Source organism: Vulpes vulpes, chromosome 1, assembly GCF_048418805.1.
Source record: "Vulpes vulpes isolate BD-2025 chromosome 1, VulVul3, whole genome shotgun sequence".
NCBI classification, from domain to species: Eukaryota; Metazoa; Chordata; class Mammalia; order Carnivora; family Canidae; genus Vulpes; species Vulpes vulpes.
In genome coordinates, this window is record NC_132780.1 from 86,876,768 (window position 1) to 86,900,556 (window position 23,789).

A 23,789-nucleotide genomic window follows, 5' to 3' on the forward strand; every position below is an offset into this window, starting at 1 on the left:
AGGCATGTTTGTTTGTTTGTTTGTTTTGCCTGTTAATTTTAATGAGCAAAAGTAAGAATGAGGCCAACTGTAGGCTTTCTCTACGCAAAATGTACTGATCAATGAATAGCTTTTGCAGGTGTGAGATGAAAAGTGACTGACTAAGGGAAGGGCTTTGAAGTTGAACATGGGTAGCATTCTAGCTTTGTACTTACTAGCTTTGGGGCAGACAGCATATTTAAGCCTCAGTTCACACATCTATAAAATGGAGTTAAAAATAATAACCACCTAATAGTGTGCAGGAATAATCAGACAATGTATATAAAGTGTTCATCATAGTACCCATCACAGAATAATTGCTCAATAGATGTTTGTGTTATCATTCTTTTATTGTCCCAAGAATCTTTCCTTGATTCTTTCTTGTGACCACAGTACCCCAGAGGGCTTTGAGTGAACTTGGAGTAGAGTGGCCTTAATGGGCCCATATAGGGAATCTACGATCATGGATGAATGAATGAAAGAATGAATGAACAGATGAAGTTTATGGCTCTTAAAGAAAATCAAAGGATAGTAGTAGATTCCAACTGTTTAATAAAAACTGAAAAAAAAAAAATAAAAACTGAGTATAACTATGCATGTTGAACTGACAATAGGGGGGTGGGGAGGGGTGTCTGCAAGAGTAGAAGACCCTTACTATCTTTATTTACCCCCTTCTCCAAAACAACTTTGGCCCACCAACTCTACAGAAATGGTTCAATCGGTCTCCAGGTCACTATATCCAAATCTTATCATACTGAAAATTTTAATCAGTTCACATGCAGTAAGTTTAAAACTAAATTCATCGCCAGCCATCTTTTCAAGTTATTGTTCTTCTAGTGTTCCCTATCCATTATCCAAACAAGTACTCAAATAAGACACTGAGAGTCATTCTGACTTCCCTTCGATTTCTGTCTTGTAAAACACTGGGAAATGACCAGAGTCTTTTTGGTAGGGGGGTGGTATATTCCTTTTTTTTTTTTTTTTTAAGGTTTTACTTATTTATTATTAGAGAAAGCTAATACAGAAGTGAGGGGGTAGGGGCAGAGGGAAAGAGAGAAGCAGGCTTCTCACTGAGCAGGAAGCCCAATGTGGGGCTTGATTTCAGGACCCCAGGATCATGACCTGAGTGGAAGGCAGACACTTAACCGACTGAACTACCTTGGTGTGGGGAAGGGGAGGGTACATTCCTAACTTTGGCTGTGAGCATGTTAGGCATGAGGAGGCCTTATGATGATCAAGTACATGTAGGTCTGCCCCTTGGAAAGAAGCTTTAGCTACATGGTCAATGAAGCTTTGGGTGTAGATAAGCTCACTTATGAGACAAGTGTATATTAAGACCAAAAGAGGGCCTAAGAACAAGACTTGGAGAACTCCATGTTTTGTGCTGGATGGCAGAAGATAAGCCTGCAATGCACAGTCGAGGAAGTAGCCAGAGACAGAAAAGGAAAGCCAGACCATGTAGTATTAAGGAACCAAGAAGGAAGATGTGAGGAGAGAGCAGTCAGTAGCATCTAATTCTACTGAGAAGGCAAAATAAGGACTGAAAAATGTCTACTGATGTTCTGGCAAGTGGAGGTCAGCAGAGGCCTCAGTAAAACCCACATCAGTAGTTAACAGAGAAAGAAGACAATAGTGCAGTCAATACTACTAGTCCATATTATCCAATCTAAACTCTTGGGCCTAGAATTTAAGATCTTTCCTTAATTGTTCCTCAAGATGTTTTCAATTTAAGTTTTCATTTATAATCTCCAAAGTGGCTCTTTGCTTCAGCTATGCCAGTCCCCCTACGGATTTCTTTCTCCATTCTATTCACATGTCCCTCTTTCATTTTCTCTGCCAATTAAGTCCACAAAACATTTTCATTAGTTAGCAGAAGCTGCAGGGGAAGAACCATGTAATAGAAGAAAAGTCTTTAAGCAAAAGTTTTATGAGTTTTGCAAAAGGGTGTGGGTGAGAACAGAAGATACTGCTCTATTTAATGTTAGCAATGATTAAGATGAAATCTTTGCAATGAGATCAGTTGTAATTCAGCATTGCTGAGTCAGTGCAAACATTAATTCTATTGATTTGAGTCATAATTTGCAAGTTGGTTGTTCAAAATTCAGAGAGGCTGAATGAACTAAAGCTCATTTGAATTTGTTCAGTGTATTTAATACTTTTCCATTTTATGATAGATTAAATGATGTGGAAGACTTTTGTCTTTATTTTACTGATGAGGAAATTGAGAAATTATATTCTCTACCATTTGTATAGAAAAGGTTCAGTCTAGTGGGAAATATCTGGCCTCTGTCTTTGGAGAAGCCTAGATTCAAATCCTGTTGATGTCAGTGATTAAGTTAGAGGACTGTGGACATTTATTTGTGTTTTCTGATTCTCAGTTTCCTCATCTATTAAATGAAGATAATATTCACATGAGATTGTCATGAGGATTAAATTATGTAAACCCACAGATGGGCATAAACAAACATTCAGTAGTTATTAGTTTCCTTTCCCTCCTTAACATTCAAAATCCCAACAAAAAAAGCACCACCAGCTGTACATGGATACGTCCAACCCTGAGAACTGGCAGGATGTGACAAACAGTAGGGGAACTCAGCCTCTCACCAAAGTATAAGTCTCTGTCTTTCACAGATCTTATTTGACACAAGTAAGAATTAGAGCTCATGAAGAGGTTATCTTGGCCTATTGGACTGACTGAGCTCATGGGGTCAAGACAGAGTATGCATGTGTGAGGAGACCATGATTTATCTCTCTGTCTCCATATGCTTTAGTACACTATCCAGAACCTTCAGACAACCCAAGAAACACGCCATCATGTATTGGCTAATTAATGCAACAGACGAAAAAAGCCTGGATAAGAAAAAAAAAGCTCAACTTGGCTTTCACACAAACTCTACATGACCTGGGGCAAATTACATAAAATATCACAATTTTAGTTCTTTGCGGAGCCATTTAGAGCCAAAATATTGTGAGAACCAAACTAAACCAAACCCAAACCCAGAAAGCAGGCATAAAACTTTTTGTAAAAATATAAATGCTTAACTACTATAGTTTAACCCATATACACATGCAGAAACTCAGTTATATGTTTCCACTGGAAACCCCAAAGACTCACAAGAATTGCATTTGTACTAATTTCAGAAGTTTAATTTGTTTTTTAAGGGTCTCTTCAATTCTTTGCAGAGGTCAGTGAAAAAAAAATGTTTTTTTGTTTTGCTTTTGTTGTTGTTGTTTACAAAGTTATGCCACCTGGATATATTCAAGCTTTCTCTGAGTTGTAAACAGTACATTTCAAACTTTATTTTAGTGACTCAGGTGCTATTGAGAAGGAACAAAATGGATGAGACCCCAGGATCTTGGAACACTCCCTAAAAGCCATCAGGCATGGATCAAGGCAGTAAGCTGCCAGCTGTCTTTGAAACTGACACAGTTGACTTCAGCTAAAATGACATGGCAGCTTTAAAATGATTCTTTCCAAAATAGCCACTCACCAGAAAGTCATAGGTTGTCTTAAATATTTAGTTTCTGTGACTCCAGCTGCATGCTTTAGGGGCAAATGAGACCAAAGGTTGAAAATATTTCCAAAGCCAGTTAGATGATTTAAGATTTCCAGTCCCCTCCTGCCATCATTGTCCTAAAACGAGGAAAGGGAAGTGAGCATTGTCTTACTTTTCCCATCCACTACTGACTTTTTAAAAGAGGCTGCAGTCAGAGGAAATAAATATATTTTAAAAAGTCTTTGTAAAAAAGCTGGGAACATAGTTTTCTTTTTTTTCTTCTGATAATATACAGAGAGTACTAAAGAAAGAAAGCAATATATACTAAAAACTGTTGATGGACCAGAGAATTTCACAGGGTGTACTTTGCATTAGGGAAATACCATATTAATAATGTATTATATTCAATAGGACCCTTTCTGACCCTATTTAGCTATATGTCTCATTTTTATCCCCTTGGCATCCATGAAAGATTTTGTTTGGATTTAATAGCTCCATACTTTAAAAAACATTGGAAATCACTGGGAAAAAAAAAAAAAGTCTAAATCTACCAAAATAAAATTTATTAATGGCCAATGAAAATCTAAAATTCAATTTTAGAAAGTCAATAGCACAAATATGGTAGCCCCTGGGGCACCTGGGTGGCTCAGTTGCTTAAGATCTGACTCTTGATATCAGCTCAGGTCATGATCTTAAGGTCATGAGATTGGGTCCTATATTGGGCTCCACGCTCAGCAGGGAGTCTGCTTGAGATTATCTCTCTCTCTCTCTCTCTCTCTCTCTCTCTCTCCTTCTCCCTGTGCCCCTTCCTCTGCTTTCTCTCTCTTCCTCCCTCTTTCAAATAAAAATAAATAAATAAAATATTTTTAAAAATATTAGCTTCAGAAAACAGCAAATGACAGGACTCATATAAAGGTGTAGACTTAGAAGACATGGAGAAAGGGTGGGAGTAATTTTTAAAGTATCGGTCCTCCTCTATTTTCCATTTAAAAAATTCTAATTTCTTTCAGTTTTTACCATAGGGTCCATTTCTCTGACCACTTGTTTTCAGTGCTTTTGTCTGCACATAATGGAGGCAAAACAACAACAACAACAACAAAAACCAACAACACTGCCTATACCTGGGAAGTTCAATTTTATTTATTTATTTTTGCAATACTATTATTATGTCCTAAATTCATAATCACTTTTTAATTTGTTATTCTTTTTACCTATCTCAGTTATTTATTTGATTTACAAAACTATATTTTTTCTTAAGCACATAAGCCATCATTCCCAAAGGAAGACACTCTCAAAGTATACAATAATGAAAAATACAACAGCATCATGTTAGTCATCTCAGAAGGATAAAAAACCATGTTCTCCAATGATTCCCTAATCTTTAGAAAGAATGGTGATTTGTAGTCAGACAAAATATCTTAAAACCTAGAAAGGATGGAGCAACAGTTTATAGAATCACAGCCTCTTTATGAAGGATTAGCATATATCATCACACCTAGAAAAATAATTAGAAAACTTGATGTAAAACAGCGTGTTGTGGGGCACATCAGTCAGTTGAGCATCTGCCTTTGCCTCAGGTCATGATCCCAGAGTCCTGGGATGGAGCCCCGCATTGGGCCCCATGCTTGATGGAGAGCCTGCTTCTCCATTTCCCTCTGCTGCTCTCCTTGCTTCTGCTCTCTCTCTCTCTTTCTGTCAAATGAATAAATAAAATCTTTAAAAAAACAAACAAAAAACCCCCAAACCCAGTGTGTCCTATTTATTAGCATTCTTTGAAATTCTCATGAAAGGCATGAACTCTCTCTCAGAAAAATCCACAAATGCACATACTCACACACATTTTCACAAACGAGTTGTGACTTCCAATCCACCCACAGGCATAGTTGGTAACCTCATGTTATGGACTGACTTATGTTGCCCCCTAAATTCACATGTTGAAGTCCCCAACCAATGTTACTGTATTTGAACATAGGGCCTTGAAAAAAGTAATTGAGGTTCAATGAGACTATAAGTGTGGGGCCTTAATCCAGTAGGGCTAGTATCCTTATAAGTAGAGGGAGAGACACCAGAGGTATGCTCACACAGAGAAAGGGTGACGTGAAGACATAGTGAGAAGCTGGCCATCTGCAAGCAAGGAAAGACCTCAGGAGAAACCAACCCTGCTAGCACCTTGATCCTGGACTTCTAGCCTCCAGAATTGTGAGTAATAAATTTCTGTTAAGTCACCCAGTCTGTGCCACTTTGTTATGACAGCCCTAGAAAATTAATATACTCCATGACTGAAAGAACCATTATTATATATGAAGGACAGTATGTTTGATGTTGCTAATTGCAGACCACTGATGTTCTGTACCTAAGAACTGGCTGATGCTCATACCTGATAGTTTACTCGAGATTACAGGGTCAGAGACTTCTAGAGTGGGAAGGATCTACTTTTAATTGCCTTATAAGCTATCAAAAGTCTATTAGCATTTTCCTTAGAATACAAAAATATATAGCTCATTAGAGCTAAAATTGTTACATATCTAAGTCAGTGACTTAAATTGGGGAAAAAAAAGCTCACCAGAATCAACCTATAACTAGACCATGAGCCTATGAAGCAGTATCTAAGAAAAAGAAGTTTTCTCCAGAATTTTCAGCTTCAGGTTGTGTTTATAGATGAAACAAAACAGGTACATCAACAGGACAGCTAGGACATTGCCTCATAAAATGGTCTAACTGTTAAGGTGTATGTGGAAGATTCCCACTATTAAGTTGTTTTAAATTTGGACTTTGCCATGTCTAGTGTCTCTTGGATGTTTACTTGGGCCAAAGTTTCCACCTACCATCGGGCCACTTTAGATGCCATCTCTTGTTTCATCTAAGTTACAGAGGCTGCAGCACAGGTAATATTTAAGCATGTAAATACTCTCTCCTCCAAGTGACACTGCAAAGTGGTTTTTCTTTGATTTCCACGTTTGCTCCAGATCTCTCTGAAATTACCAAGACCTACTACTGCTGCTTATTATTACTGCTGTTTGTTGCTGCTTACTGCAACAGACCTGTGTCGGGCAGGAACCCACCACTTTCAAAAGGCATTTTCTCACCACACAGAAGGGAAGAAGTCTTTGAAGAGGAAACAGGGTCAGTGGGGGCTGAGTTCAAAGCACTCCCCAATGGCTAGGAAGCAAGAGAAGACTTCAAAAAGGAAAAGGGCCAGCCTTTGATGAATCTAAAGATTCAAAAGAATTTCTTTGCTCACCTAACAGGGAGATTCTTCTACACTGAGCTGTAGGGAGAGGAAGGTGGCATCGTTACTAACCCAGGAGGTTTAGCGTAAACAAATCAGGACCAGGAACTTCAGCACAGGGGACTACTGCAGTGGAAGATTTGTTTAGTCTGAAGAATTTAAAAATGATTTGAAATGGTTCCTTGAGTTACACATTATGAAAGACTCTGAAAATGATTTACTGTCCCTGTTGGAACATTTAGATTTTCAGTACAAATATCGAGGACTTCCTAGAATGACTGCAGTAAATGCATCATTGACAAACATCAACTTGTGGATAAATATTTTGCTTGGGAATAGTCTGTTCATATTCTTAGTGAGAAATAGTTAATGAGCTCCTGATGGCAGAAGTACAGAACTCCTAACTTCCCTACATGGCTATGCTGAAGATCTGTTAACTAGACAATTTTTTCCCAGCATCTCAACTTGACATTTGGGAAGTATATTCTCATAGGTTAATAATAAGTGTTATTTTAGTAAGTGTAATAAATATACTTTAAAACATACTTAATATATTTAAAAATTTATTATAAATAAAATAAATGTTGGTTAAAGTAATTTGGTTAGCACGATACTTGGTATTTTAAAGGTCAGATGGCCCTTACCTGGTTGTTAAGTCCAGTAATCTAATTCTATTTATATAAGAAAAAAATCCTAAATTCTATATTCCATCTGAACAAGAAATACAGTTTTGGAACATGACCTGTTCAAAATACTTATAAATATATAAGAATGCCTATGGTAGTTACCAGATGGTGATAGACAATTCTAAGATGTGTTTTCCATGATCCAACTTCCTGGTATTCATGCCTTTGAGAATAGGCTAGCCCACTGGCTTGCTTCTAACTGAAGTATATGGTGACGTTGATGGGATGTCACTGGGCTAGATAAGATTGAGACTTCTGTTTTGCTAGCTGGCTACTTCCCTAGATAGTTTTGATAAGGCAAGTAGCTATGCTAGGGAGGTCCACATGGCAAGAGCTGAGGGGGTGACCTCTGGCCAAGAGCCAGCTAGATACTGAGGCCCTAAGTCTAACAGCCCTAGAAACACTGAATCCTGCCAATGTCCACATGAGCTTAGAAGGAGATTCTTCCCCACTCAACCCTTCAAATAAGACCCCAACCCTGGCTGACACATTCACCACTCCCTTAGCCTGGATCTAAAGTCAATGACCCAGCTAAGCCATATTTGGATGCCTGACCTACAGAAACTGTGAGATGATAAATGTATGCTGTTTTAAGCAGCTAAGTTTCTGACAATTTGTATATAGAGCAATAGGAAAAAAAAAACTAAGGAACTAAGTGCAGATTCATCTAAACATTTTGATCTTACCCATATGAGTTCAGACTAGCCCATTACCATTTCAGCTGGGCCTTCAATGTTATTTCAAAACAATTTGATTTACCTTATTAACTTCCTAGCACATTAAGGCTTTTATCACAGAATTTCTCTACTCTGGTTGAACCTCACCACTTCCCCCCATTTTCCACCCTATTCAAGGATCTGGTATATGTGGGGTTTTATGCTAGCTGTTCCTGTACTGCACATCAAAAGAATGATGAACCCCATCATAGAATACTCTTAAATTTGGCAGAAGGGGCACATGCACATAAATATCTGGTTTTCAAGAGATAATTAAGTGAACAGAAAAGGGATTAGGTGGCATGAAAGTTCCAAAGAGGAGAATGTTCTGTCTGTGGGGATAGTGTTTGATTAATCTAAGCTTTAGAGTTGGAGAGAAGGAGAATAAAAATGGAAAGAAGCTATAATGGGGTTTATTTCAGAAACAACAGGTTGCTTAGTTTAAAGGGAACAAAAGGGAGGGCCAATTGCCTTTCTTATCCAGAATGTGTATGTAGGTGGTGGAAGGAAGAACAGTGGAAAGAGCTGTATGTAAAAGGCCAGGGATGGGGCCAGGATGGGGGGGAGGGGAAGGCCTGAAAAGCTGCAGCTTTAAATGTAGTGTGATCTGGAGCCAGAGGGGTCATTTGGGTGCACAGAACTAGAAAATTAAAAAAAAAATTAGGAGGATTTCATCTGGGGAATTCATGGATTCATTCAACAAACAGTAGGCAGCACCTGTAGTGTACAGTGCAGTTTCACTCTCATGGACCTGGCAGTCTGGCCCCCTCAGGATGGTTTGCCACAGGGCTATCCTGAACCTGCCTTAGGTCAAAATTGACTCTAGTTTGGAAAAAAAACAAACAAACACAAAAACAAACAAAAAAACCCTCCAAAGATAGGCTGGTTTTCAAGATAAGAACTCTGGAGACCTCCATGAAACATTTCAGGTAGTGTATGTATTAATTTCCCAAAGCTTCTGTAAAGATTACCTAAAATGGGTGGTTTAAAGCAAGAAGCATTTATTCTTTCACAGTTCTGGAGGCTAGAAATTAAAGTAGGTGGGGAAGGGTCCTCCAAAGGCTCCAGGGCAGTCCCCTTCCCTGCCTCATCCAGCATCTAGAAGTTGCCGGCATTCCTTGGCTTGGGACTGCATTACTCCAATCCGTCTCTTGCTCATGCTACCTCTTGCTGTTCTGCATGTCTGCTTGATCTCTCCCTGCCTTCCTCACATACAGACACTGGTGATCCAAGAGAGGCCCCTCCTTCCCAGATCCTGAAGCAATCACATCTTTCTGCCTTATAAGTTAATAATCACTCTTTTGCCATAATAGGTAATATTCACAGGTTCTGGAGATTAAGATGTAGACATATTTTCTGTCATTTTTTTTTTTTTTTACATTTGGAAATAAACTTACTCATGGAACGCTTTTGAGATTTTTAACTTCCTCAGTGTTTGCCATTTTAGTTAGCCCTTACTCAAACCACAGTAATTAGCAAGAAAACATTTAAAACAGAAAAACCATGAGTTATTTCAGGTAAGCATATAAAGAGCTGCCTCCTATCCCAGAGCCAATCTTGATGGGGTAAGAAGACACAGGTGCCCATTTATGGAAAAAAAATGACGAAAGTCCAGGGCCTGTGCACAGGGCACACGGAGAACTGGGCCAGAAAGGGGACTAAGTCTGGGGTTCAACTAGCAGGAGTACTGGTGTGGCTCACCATGCTTTGGACAGGCCATACTGCTTTCTCTGAGGAACCCCATGTGCCTGCCATGCTCAGTTTACTTTTTCTAAGGGATTTTTTACACATGGCTTGTCATGCTGCATATACTATGACTTGACTTTCCTTGTTGAAGCCAACCGGACAAGGAACCAGTGCTTGATCCCAAGACAGCCTACTATAGTTAGGCAGTGGTCTGGATGGTGACCTGCTTGTTGCAACATAAGCCCAATGGAGTTGCATCATATGGGATCATGACCGCTGACCCTGGTCTTTCTTTTAGAGGCTTTACATGTCAGACACACAAAGAGCATTAGGAGACAGTAGGATGGGCTAAAGCAAAAGATACATGGCAGGAAGCAGAAGCCATGAGATACTAGAAGCTATGAAGTGGAAAAGTATTTTGTAACAGCAACAAAGACCTGAGGTGGTAGTGGAATAAGGATTCCAATCTAGTGGACAGAGAAGTGGATATAGAAGGGCTGAATATTGAATTTGTGAGGTTATCAGAGCTGCTGTCGGGTTTCCAGAACTACTGTCAGATGAAAGGAACTTCTTTCCAGGCCTGGCTATAACAATGTCCAACGTTCGTTTTTCTGAGGCCTGGCTGTGAGGCTGCCCAGCTGGTTTTATGTCTTCCCTTATAGGGAAGGGTAGTGTACCACGTATTCTCCTACTACATCCACATGAGCTTCAGAAACCCCTCCTGGTTTCTTTCTCACAACTGAGAAAAACTTGAAACCCAACTTGCATATCCCATTAGTGTCAATAAATACTTAGTAACTGATTATTCTGTCAGTGAGATAGGAAATAGCTTTAAACCGACCATTTGTCCCCACAGAAAAAACACCAGTCAAAAGACATCTCCAAACCTGGAAGTGGCTTTATGATTTCCTTCAGTTGTGGTCATTAACATATGGTGTGAAAACACTTCAAAAACTGCAATGTCCTTATAAATGATAATTAAATGACTTTGTGGTAAACGTGCCCTAATTTTAAAAATATGCGTATTATATAATTAAGTGCTTATCTTTCAATTAACATGAGCAGCCCCTCTCATAAGCCAAAATGAAATAAGTGGGGATTGGTCATTTCATTTTCCCTTAAAGGGAAAATGCTGAAAATGAGTATGGATGATAGGTTGTCCTGTTCCACACAGTTCACAAATTTCAGTTTTTCAATGGTGGTATAATTTCTTGATATTTGCTGTGCCTCAGAATCTCTATGGAACTTAAAAAAATGTAGAGAGAGTTGCTTATGCCTTATTTCAGGAGATTCTGATTAACGAGGCATTCAACTAACGGAAGGGGACTGCAGCAAGTGGAGGAAAGATAAGCTTATTTTTTGCCTCGATTCAACTTCAGTTGCTGGGACTCACACAGCTTGACTCCTGCCTGGGTGGTAGCTGGCCTTGGACACCAGCATGGCTGATCTGTGGGTGGTAGGTGCCACTTCTTTAGTTTCCCTCAATGATCTTTCTCTGTTTGCAGTGGTTACTCAGAAAAGCTCTTCTGAAGGGTAGTGTGGGGGGAGGTGTGGATCTCTGGTCACATCTCCCCTCACAACCATCCCAGCCTGACAAACAACAAAGATAGGGTTTTTAAAGGAACAAGTTGTAACCTGTATCTGTAATTACACCTTAAGTTTCAGGGTACTGGAGATAGCCGCCCAGGACATAAAATAGTGCCTTCAAGAATGTGTGAGGACACATCACTCTTACATGTGCCATTGTGACATCCTGTATGCAAACAGGTAGCTCTCACACAGCTTTCATAACAACACTTAAAGCACATGACCATCAATACCTTTCCTTGGTTTAAACTTGAATGCATCTATTGGTAAGTCCTAGTAGCCGCCCCCCGCCCCCTTTTTTTTCCGTGAAGAAATAATACAGACCTAACTAGTTTCAGAGATAATATTATTTTCAAGGCTCATAAAAACTCCATAGACTCTTAAGAGTCACTCCCAGGAGATCACAAAGGAGCATTTTCCTTTTGAGACAGACACTGATGCTCAGCATGGCTAACTGTGCCAGAGGGAGAACTCAGTGGGGTTATTCACAGAAAGACCAAGAACTCTTGAATCAGATCCACCCTAAGTTCAAATTCAGGTCCTACCATTTATCAGCAGTCTTATCCCAGGAAAGTCATATCTGTAGGTAGCAAAGAGGGATGTTTACAGATTCCAGAGAGAGACTGCCTGGATCTGAACCCTGGCTCTCCTGCTTACCAGCTAGGGGTTCTCAGGCAAGTTTCTTAAACTCTCTGCATTTTATTTGCTTTGTCTATAAAATGGGAATGCTAGTGGTGAAGAATTAACCTACTCAAAGAGAGGTCTGATCTTTGCTCTCAGCTATTAGGAGCTGCTCTCTACACCCCTGGCATAAGCTGCCTGACAGGAGTGTCTTTGCCTGAGTTTGGCCACTAAACAGTCTAACAATATGATTTTATGATGGGATTTTTGGGCCACATGGTAGCAGTTCTGTCTCGACAAAGGCATTGAGACCAAAGGTCAGCCATGTGATGGCACACAGCAGTATGTGGTTGAGTCCCAGTAAAAACTCTGGACACCAAAGGCTCAGGTGAACATCCCTGATTGACAATACTCCACAGTGTCACACATCCTCACAGTGAAGAATTGGTGCCATCCATAGGTCCATGGGGAGAGGACAACTGGAAACTCCAGAATTGGATCTTTCTGGACTTTGCTCTATATGCCTATTCCTTTGGTTTACTTTGATCTCTATTTTTTTTCTTGTAAAAACGCACAACCATCAATATGACAACATTCAGAGAGTTTTGTGAGCTCTTTTACCAGATTTTTGAACCTGAGGACAGTTTTGAGAACCCGTGACTTGCAAATGGTGTCAGAAGAGAGAATGGTCTTGTGTCAACACTATTCTCCCTAGTTTTGTGACTGGTTAACTTTCACAGTGGCTGAAACTTCTGTATCCCCTTATGTAGTCATTAGGAGGATTATAAATTTTGATATATAAAACATGTAGAACAGTGTACGGTATATAAGTTGCTCAGTAAATGTTGGCTACTGCTTTATGAGTGTCACACACAAACATCTACAAATCATTTTTTTTTAGATAAACATGTGCTGCGTGCCAGTTTGTGTGTTAAATAGCTCAAAATGGCCATCTAAATTCCCAATGAACTCTAAGAATAAATGAAAAGAAACTTAGGGGAGTTTAGTAACTTCCCTACATCAAGTCAGTAAGCAGAAGTTAGGATTTAAACCGTATCCTTTGTGACTTGAGCAGAGACCCATATTTCTTGAAAGCCTATGCTTCTGTTAAGCTAGATTGCCCCAGAAAATATCTCTGTTGAAAGTGCTCATCGACTACACAGCTATATATAAGGATTACAGGTGATGTTTGCAGGCACCCATGCAAAGTGATCAATAAATGGGAACAAAAGCTACCAACTTCCCAGTGGTTTTCCTTGGCAGGATAGAATCTTCCAAACAACTCTATAGGAAAAACCTGGATAAAAAGCCCCATTTCAAAAACTCCTTCATTGGCTGATATAAAAAAATAGCACCCTCATCTCAAACTTGTTTATCCCTTTTCAAAGCAATTATCATTCTATATGATTGTAGCTTTGGGAGGGGCAATATTTATTCTTGATTGGGTTTTCTATGGACATCTGAAATGAATAAACATTTTAGTTTCTGAATTCGAGTGTATCAAATTCCATTATAGTATCAATAAAATGAAAGAAGAAGTAAATTTAGGGCAGAGCCCTCAGGGGAAAAACATCAAATCACCATGAGAGTCTACACACTTAGAATCTTCTATAGAAGCTGTGTTCCTTTTTTTTTTTTTTACTACTTTTGTATAAATATATGCCATTTCAGTATACTTTGCTGCTGCATATATCAAAATGCTTTCTAGAAAAAGAACTGACAACAATTCCTGTAATTTCTCTCATTCAATGGATTGGACTAATTACACGCCCACTCCTTCACCTCTCCCCAGCAACTAGTGCTTCTTCCTTTTCTCTTTCCTGGTTTTAATCATTTTAACCTCCTTCCCTTTTCCTCATTTTCTTATAAATTTGACTTCATTCTTCATACTTTCTGGAACATTTTGTACTTATGAACATGTGCTATTAATAGCAATGTTTCAAATTGGGATAATTCCTCAAATTGCAAGCCGCCTGGTTGCCATGGGACCCAGTGTGTTACTAGGTTCACTTGGTTCATCTTTGGGGTGCCAACTCACCTTGAGAAGTATTACAGAGTTCTCATAAACCTGAGTAACCTCTCTATGACTTAACTGGCATGGGCTAAGAAAGGGTTGAAACTATTCCCCAAATTCTCACTGCAGATAATTAAATAATTATTCAATCTTTTGTTTTATTCTGTTTGTATAGGTATTTGGTTCCTTCCTTCTCCCCTTCCTTCCTTCCTTCCTTCCTTCCTTCCTTCCTTCCTTCCAGGTATCTGTTAAAAAAATAAATCCATATCCTGGATAATGGCAATACTTATCACTAGAAAGGTTTAATAATACGTTTCCATCTACATTGAATGGTTTTTGTGAGCACCAAATGATAAAATGTAGGTGAGAAAAAGTGATTTGCCAACTATCCTATCCAAAGGTAAAAGATTATTATAATATTAACTTGGGGAATAAGGACTAGCTAATGTTCAATGTTTTGAAGAATAAATCCAGAAGCTTTGTTTACTACCTGGGCTTTGAGAGGTGCTATCCTTAACCAAAAGTGATAATGGTCACTGATCCTTAGTGATGTTAATTTAGTGATAAGAATGTTACCAGTTGTTTTTTCTTCCAAGTTTGAACTATTAGTCATATTAATGGCTATTTCCTCTGTTGAATATTTATTTAAAATTTTATTTAAATTCAATTTATCAACATATAGTATAACACTCAGTGCTCATCTCATTATATGCTGTTGAGTGTTTATTTAAATACAATGGCTTCTTAGAGAGGGAATTTAAGTTCAAGTCCTCTGAGTAGTCAGGAAAGGGCTATTGTGGTAATACATGCTATAAGCTGGTGAACTCAAACTGAATTTATCCATTTTTCAAAAAAAGAAATAACCTGATTATGTAATAGATCATAAAAGCCCCTGAGTAGATGTTCAGATGCCAGGACTCTTCCAAACTCCCCACATTTTCCCAGCTTGTAGAAATTTTCACAATTAAATCAATTGTCCATCTGGTATCTTTAAGCCCACAGAGTTTTGTTTGTGGCACTTCAGGTTAAACTGTTGAGGGGGAAAGCCTTCTTTATCCTGAATTTTCTGTTCCAAGTACATTGTGAGTTCTTAGTGGTGACATTTTAAGAGTCCACACCTACGTGAAACATTTACCGCGTGTTCAGAGGCTACCCAGAGTATGGTGGATTCATGGAGTCATTGTAATAATTTCATCACCTTCAAGGAATCCACATGCCTCAGACTGGGAATTTTTCTACCAAAAAACAAAAAAAAAAAATCCTTAAAATCTGAGCTGGCAATCAAAGAGTGGCAGCTCTTGACTTGAGGCCTGCCTCCTATCCCCACTCTAATGCCATTCCACCACTCAGACTCTAGGTTGAGATACCATCTTCATAGGCCATGCTATTTAGAGCTCCCACGCCTATCCCACCTTGACTGAGAAGTGAATTCTCTCCTCCTTCTAACCTCATTCATATTCATTTCCTCCAGGAAGCACTCTTTCAGGAATAGACAGCTACCCTTCCTTCTGTGTTCCCACATCACAGAATGTATAATTCTGCTATTTCATCTTGCAATATTGTGAGCCAGTGTTGCTCAAACTGTTTGAAGTCGGATGCTGCTTTATTCATCTTTGCATTATCAGCACTGACCAGAGAAAGCAAAGAGGTTTCAATTCATGTGCCAATTGTTGTAGCTTGACAGGATCACTGGAGCACTAGGGTAAGAAAGATTTTGAGGCCAAATCCTGGTATGGTAGAGAAGCGTGTTGTAATTGATTAACTATGCCTGTGTGGAGAGCAGAAGGGGAGAGCCGAGATATCAGTGCCACATGTGCATCATTCCCATAGAGGTGGAAGCTTGATAACGCCTGTTGTGTGCACAGAGTATACTTTCTGGTTCAAACTGAATGGACCTCCAGTCACAGTTGAGCCTGGCAAGTGTACGTGATAAATGCCTGTTGCTGTTTTATCCCCCTTTAACCTCAACTGTTTCCAGAAAATCTCCATCTATTGAATCCCACTTTCCCTCCACACTCTAGGGGATTTCATTTCTTATTGCATCCTCAGTAACAATAAGGCAGTGGTCTAGGGCAATATTTCTGAACCACAGCCAGCTGACAACATAGAATGATTTATCCTTTTAAGCAAGTACAGAAAGTCTCCCTCCTCCACTATATCAAGACTTTAACAATACCCATGTTACTACTGTTTTACCAAATAAAATGTAAAGGTTCATCTCGGGTGACTTAACATCAGATATCTGGAAAGACGAGACTTCACCTAGTCAAAAGATTCCTGGAATTTTGGAATCTAGGATACTTTATCTGGTTATTTTTAACTGGGAGGTCATTCAAAGAGAGATAAGACTAAGGTTCCAAGCAAGTATGTAATTGTGGGGAAGTACCTTGCCAATTCCAAGTATGCATGGGCTTCCTTTTATTTTTATTTTTTTGAAACTCTTACCAATGCTATTTTCACAATTTCACTTGGCATTCCAAGAGTATTACTCCTTCTGATCCATCCTGGAATTATTTGGCTTTTATTATCTTCTTGAAATGCTTTAGATAAACTGTGAATATCTTAGATAGAATTTCAATTCTGCACTCAATAAGGTTTAGCATCAACATATGCAACTGCAACTGTTGCCACACAATCAACTGATTGTTATCAAGAGCAGAAAAAAAGCTGGACCAAAGCTTATTGTAAAAAGGGCATGAATTGATACACTCCTGTGGAGTAATAAAAACACCCTCTGGTCTGGTCTCAGGAACCAACTCTATCTGCCAACAAACTTTACGTAGATCTAGGACGGAAATAATGTTGGCAGAACCCAATAACCCTAGTGGGTCATCCATCCAGGGCATCAGATAGGAGTCAGGCTTAGTAACATTTCATATTCCACAGACCGCACACATCCTGTCCTAAGAGAGACAGTGATACCCCAGGAGTTTCAGTGAGGTCATATTCTCAGCCATCATGTCACAAACATTCCTCTTGCAAGGTACATACAACATTACCAATTTGAATGAAATGGAAGCATTCTGTATCTAGTTAATAATAGGTGGCTAGGTTCATCTTTCTCGGGTTTTCCCAAATGAAAGCAACAAGTTAACTAGTTTAGTTTAATCTATATGTACCATAGTTCTGACACTTTTTAGAGACATATTGACTTGACACACAGATTTAGAATTCTCTTAATCCATTCCTTCATGGCACGGGGTCACTAACTTTGATTTTATGGTGAATAAAAATGGCCTGTGATTTGGAATCAAGATAGAACTCAATAGAAATTTTGGCCCTGCCAATCAGTGGCTATAAGACTCTGAACAGGTCATTATACTTCTTTGTATCTTTACTTTTTCATCTGAAAAATGGGGATAATACTGTCTTTCTCTTAGGGTTGTGAAAGATTGAACAAAGGTACACATGTAAGCTGCCACATAGTAAAGATTCAAATAAGTAATGCAATTTTATCTTTTTAAAAAGATTTTACTTATTTATTCATGAGAGACACAAAGAGAGAGGCAGAGACATAGGCAGAGAGAGAAGAAGGCTCCCTGTGGGGAGCTTGATGCAGGACTCGATCCCAGGACCCCAGGATCATGCCCTGAGCCAAAGGCAGATGCCCAACCATTGAGCCATCCAGGTGCCTGGCAATTTTATCTTTACTGTTATTGTTACAGATGCATTATTATGTCCTCTGATGTAATTTTGTTATATATGTGATTTTATTTTTTTCTCATATTATGATATTATGTACTAATCTTACCACTCACTTAAATTTGTCTTCCTTTACTGTGGCTCAAATTCCCTGGTTATTTCTGAGATTTGGATGCTTTCTCATGCTGGAAGTCTTGAGAATTCTTGGTTCTCCTCAGACTGCTATTACTCCTGCTCATCCTAAGCCCTTCCCTCTACTTTTTTCTTTTTACCCCAGAGGAGGAAATATGTCGACACAGATAAAAATGCAGCTGAGTGACCTTGCTTAAATGCTCTGCACTTTTGTTTCCTCATCTATATAATGGGGAGAATAATAGGACTGATCTATTAGGGTCATAGTGAGGGTTAAGGGAGTTCGAATAGTACCCAACACACGATAAACACAGTAGAAGTATTTGCTTAATAAAAACAAAAGGAAATGAAATACAAAGTGGAGCTCTGTTAGGAGATGTAACAGCAGGGCTGAATGGGAATCAACTCTCTTTGCTTGGCTCCTTTCTTTGTCTTTTAATGTCTCATTCCGGAAGTGAGAACATGGTGACAGTCCAAATCTGAGTTCGTATCTGAGGAAAAAGTTGTCGAGAAAGTTTACTTTGAGTAAGTAATATAGGCTGAGGGATAAAAAGGCGCCCTCCTTTTAATGGCTCCGTCTCACTCATGAAATCTAGGGATTCCACTTAGGCATTTGGACTAGGTCTGTGCTAAAATAGTGTTTCTGAAGCATGTCCAGGATCTTTCAGGAGCTCTCTCAACCCTTTGTTAAATGTAACTTTAATATCTACCTTGTGCCAGCAAAAGATCAACTGCAGAGGCTACAATTTTTCTGTTTTTTTTTCTTTGTTTGTTTTTAATTTTCTTTACAGCATTCTTCCAATATTCTCTGATGATGGATTGAAGTTCTCCAGGGGGCTTGGCAAACATTAGATCAATGTTTGTATAGGAAAATCTATAGAAATCTGAGTAACTTGTTTTAAGCAAAGAGCATATAGGAATGTGTAAGATTTCTGCTTCAGGAGTAAGTAACTCTTCATGGAAGTCTTGTCAGTTAAGATAATCTCAGAGTGTGGTCTGTGGACCAGTGATTGGCCATTATTACAGATCCATGGAAAGATAAGGACAGGAATTGAGAATAAATGTCTAGAAACTTCTAGTGTGTCAGGTCTTGTGCTAGAAAGATAAAGAAATGACACACACCCGCTGTTAAGGAGGTGAAGTTTACTGGGTAAGATGGGCTCATAAATATGGATGTGCAAGTGGAAAGATATGAGGGGAAACAAGATCACATGATAAAAGAGGTTGAACACATGGTCCTTCCTCCATTCATTCCTCCTGTCCCTGCCAAGGGGGCTTCTCAGTTCATCAGCAAGCAGCCATAGATAAGCACCCACAACCTCAACATTCTAAAGCTACAACCACAGTCTATTTCAACAACAAAAAAAGAGCATAAGTTTTCCAGGTAGTGGACATAAGTGTTGTTGGTTCTTTGGGTCCCGAAAGTGTTAATATTAAATATCTGCTAAAAAACATTCAGGGAATTTTAACTTCTGTTATAATTCTTTTGGACTAGATTGCCCTTCTGCTATGTTTCAACTCTGAATGCCACTTTTTTCCCTTCAGAGTTCAGCTCAAATGTCATTTCCATTCTTCATCCTCCCCATATCCTCACTTGTCCCATTCCAAAAATGGCAAGTCCCTTCTCAGTGTTCCAACTGTATTCTGTACATACCTCTAGTAAAGCATTCATTGTACTCCAATTTCAATTGAAAATGTGTAAAATATAATTTTTTTTGCCTGTGAGTGGACTGTATTTTGTTCACCCTTGTATCTTGGTGCCCAGTTCAATAAAGACTTTTGGAAGACCAAGGTTCTTTCAGGTTGCCCCACAGGATGTCAATCTGCCTTGTTAATTATTTCTACCATATCCAAATTTAAAACAAAAGAGAAGTTGTAACTGATCCTGCTCCATTCCAAATACAAGCCAGTCGTGAGGAGTTCATGTGTCTTAGTGGCAATTTTATTCCCTACTTTTCCCTTCTAAGGACCTTTTTCTCTGGTAACATAAAATCTTTTTGGATAACAAAAATTTTCTTTAGGACCTATCCTTCCTAGCATTATCTTGAGTATTACCACTAGTTGCAGTTTCTTCAAATGTTCTTGGCTTTTCTAGGGCTAAATGAGCATTGCTAGAGTGTCTGCCTCCACCCACCTCTCTATAACAGACATTTATTATTCCTTATAAATCAACCCAGATATTGTAGCTGGTGGAGACCTCCCCAACTTCAGAGAAAGCAAAGCTGCACCTTCAGATCCAAAAGATTAATTATGATTGGTTTAGGGCATGATGTGTTACCTAGTTCTAGCCAATGAGATAAAAAAGAAAGGCTGGCTTCTTTTCCAGAGTGAAAAAAACCTGGCAGAAACAAGAAAAATGCTGCAGTAGGGAGAAAGGCTTTTCCTCTTATGATTTCCTTTTTTGCTTTGGATATCATTTATAAGAAAGTAACTGTGGAAACAAGGCACAACTTATAACCACAAAGCAATAACTTTGAGGATAAAAGGCCACCATACTAAGGGTGGCACATTGGAAACCTAGAAAGAAACTAGGTCCTTGGTGGCATTGCTGAGCAATTAAAATAACACCAGAAACACTTACCCTTTGACTTCCTTTTATGTGAGAAAATAAATTCCTAATTTTTTAAGTCACTGGTCATGTTTTCTGCTACTTGAAGCCAAAAGCTTTCTGATTAATATAATTCTTGAAGTTTTTCCTGCTTTTCTTTTTAACTGAGACTTATTTCTTTTCTCCTTCCCCACAGTTTTAAACTCTAGCCTTCTTTCAAAGACAAGTTCAGTTAGAGTAGAAACGATTTTTCCAGAGCTGATGGTAAACTTACATGGCATCTGTTCAATAGATGAGGAAACCAAGGGAGAGATAAGTTCCAAGATTTGGCCAGGACATACACAATAAACATTGGTGCTGGCATCCAGCTCTTCTAATTCCTAATCCTGGAACTGTGACTCCTGAAAGTCCTGACATACTGGAAGATGAACCATAAGTGTAACACAGTTAAAGGATGGTATTGTTTTGACACTATATCCCCAGGGCCTAGCAGAGTGACTGTACACTGTTGCTTATAAAGATTTGTGAGATAAATAAATGTAGTCCCAACTATATTATAAGTTCCATGAAATAAGACTTCCATAATTGGCTACTCAGGCCTCAGCATGGTGCACAGCATACAGTAGATTCTCCATAAATATATATTTTTTTGGTGGGTAAATGACTGGGAATTGCCATTGGAGGTGTGATGCTATTTTTGAGACCCGAGGAATTAGTCAAAGGCACTGAAACTCAAAGTATTGGATGATTATTATTGAGATGGAGGAAAGGACACCAAAAAAGTTAAATTCTTGCACCCAGAAGTCAGTTAGTGGGCTTTAGACTTAGGTTTCATCACTCACCAGTGGCATGGTCATGGGTAAGTTACTTACCATTTTCCTTATATACAAAAATAGGGATAGGAATAGTGCCTCCTTCATTGGGTTTTTGTGAGGACAAAATGGAATTATGAGAACATAAAAAACTTATAGCACAATGCCTGGTATGTAGGAAAAAATTAATATATAGTCATAATTTTATTGTCTGTGTTTTTGAAGAAAATACGACTCCTAAGGAGGTATGAGAAAGGAATGTGGTTTAGAACAGACAAAACAGTCATGTAGGTTGACTTAATGCAAATATGTTTTAAGGTGGGGGGTGCATTTCTGGTTTAGGTAGCTCATTTTGCTAACAGTTTGAAGAAAGAAAAAGCTAAGCAGATGGCATGGTGACACAAAGGACTGCAGCCTACTGCTGCTAGAGCTTGTAAAAATGGAACCCCATGGCTGCCAGCTTGGCTGAACTTCAAACAAGTCCCACAAAGAGTGTAACTCACTCACGAGGGGGCAGGAATTTGGTGTGAAGCTCTCTAAAGTGCAAAGAACATTATCATTACGTTCATGGCAGCTTGACTCAGTGCTGGGTCCTGGCCCAGATGGGAAGCTGGTGTCAGAAAACTGTGGTCAGATAGTGCATTGCATGGAGGGACTCCAGGGATGGAGGCCTTTGAAAAACCCTTACTCCAGAATAACGACAAATTACCAACAGATGGCGTGAGTCACGGAAGCGGGGTCTGAGTGAAGCATCTGCAAACTCACGGCAGAGGCCCTGCCCTGCTGGGCAAAGCGAGTAGAAGCAGGCCCAGGCCCAGATGGCCGCGAAGGTCACCAGGAGGGGCATCAGCCATACGCGCTCTACTCCTGAGAACTGGCACAACTTGTAAAGCCCACAGAGGCTTCCCACTATCAAATAAACCAAAATATCCTCATCAGGGAAAACATCACACTTCCTCTTGAGCTTACTGGTTACAAGAAAATAAAAAGGTATTGGGGGCAAGGAGTAAAAAGCAGAGCCTAGGGAAGGTATTTAGTAGAAAAAGGCTACCATTCTCTCCATTCCAGAAGCTGATTTGATAACACTTCCTTTCTCATGTACAGGCTTAGCTTCAGATCAGAAACATACTGTAGATTGTATCCTTCCCACCTATTTTCCATGCCATTATTTTATAGAATCTAGCCACGTGCAAGGCTGTGTGCAAAAGTATCTAAACAAATTACAGATTTTTTTTCTTCTTCCAACATGTGTCCTGATGGACACCTGCAGTGATGAAAGAAAACACTAAACTTATTAAAAAGAAAAGTCTTGCATGGAATGACCTCACAGCATTCCATTTAAAGGAAAGCCTGTCTTCTGGGGTTCCACGGTACCTCACACATATCCTACCCCCCTCACCTTGGATGTAACCATTCCCTAACCCATGCTTTTGCCACTAGAATTTCAGCCTCCCAAGTCAGCATCATATATCATTCATTCATTTATGAATCCCCAACACTCCCCACCTAACATAGCAGGCCCTCAATTAATGACTGATGAATGAATACATGCATACGGGGCTATGGAGTAATAACTAGTTTTTGTTTTTCCCTTTCCAGGAAGGGAAATGCATTTGAACTCAGCATGGGATAATCCTTTTGCCATATTCTCAGCCAATCTGATTGAAGTTCATTTCATCTTCATCTCCTAATTGGTCTTTCCTCGTATTATGGATCATAGAATATTTACCACTGAAGGTGAAAGGCCACTTTCTAAACGAAAGTCTAAGTATTTCTGTTCCACCCTGCTATCAATGTTGTTAGATTAGGTTCTTAAGTGTAATTTGTATTCCTTCTTCCCTAATAAAAAGATCCTAATCAAGACCTGTCTGTGGAATCCTTTCACCCCATTCCCAAAAGAACATTTGGAAAATCTAGGTTAAGGAAAAGGAGGATCTAGCAAGGTGACACTAGGGCTGGATTCCTTTTTTCCCTTTCTACTTTATTTCTCCAGCAATTTTTTTCCCATGTAAAGACAAAACCCAATCAGTGCTCTATCAAAATTTTCTTCTCTTTTGACACAAAACTCTTAAAAGACATATGATTCTTTCAACCAGGTAAGGCAATAACAAGGAATGTCTTTTTTCTTTGGGAAACCCCTGTAGGGATAGTCATCTCATTACTATTAATCACTTTAATTGACCTCTAAAAGAAGACAATTGACAAAAGCAACAGGAATTGACCTCATGCAGTTTTTCAGAGCATAATTACTTTCTTGTCTTTTATGAGTGAGTACATTATATGAAGAGATCATGAAAAGAAATCTTTTCTCTTTGAAAAGGCAATTTGCCTAGTGTTTTACTTTAACGGTAAGAAAAACTTTCAAAGTCCAGCTCTTCCTCTCTGTCTAGTGATGTGGTCCATACTCACTCTCTACCTTCCGCCCACACCTCCATGAGGTTGGGCAGAAGTGTGTTTTTTGGGGGCAATTTTGTAGTTTTCAGAACATCCTCCCTGGTACTCAAGCACCTTGGACAGATGCCAGACATCTAGCTTCTCAGAAGTACCTAATCAAAATGCAGATCTTTTTTTTAAAGTAAAAAAGAAAGAAAAAAAGCCTTT

The 23,789-nt window shown here is 39.0% G+C and overlaps 1 protein-coding gene across 9 annotated transcripts in view; it reads right to left on the bottom strand.

The window, feature by feature from the left end:
- Positions 1-23,789, bottom strand: part of AIG1 (androgen induced 1) — a 240,788-nt gene that overhangs the window by 76,444 nt on the left and 140,555 nt on the right. The window contains exon 4 of one of the 9 annotated variants that reach the window (XM_072719529.1): positions 3,144-5,207. The exons of 7 other annotated variants lie outside the window; for them this stretch is intronic. In XM_072719529.1, coding sequence (XP_072575630.1) covers positions 5,094-5,207 — 114 coding nt within the window. In that variant the 3' untranslated portion in view covers positions 3,144-5,093. Of the gene's footprint in view, positions 1-3,143; positions 5,208-23,789 lie in introns of those variants that run through there. One more of the 9 variants, XM_072719523.1, reaches the window with a different exon arrangement.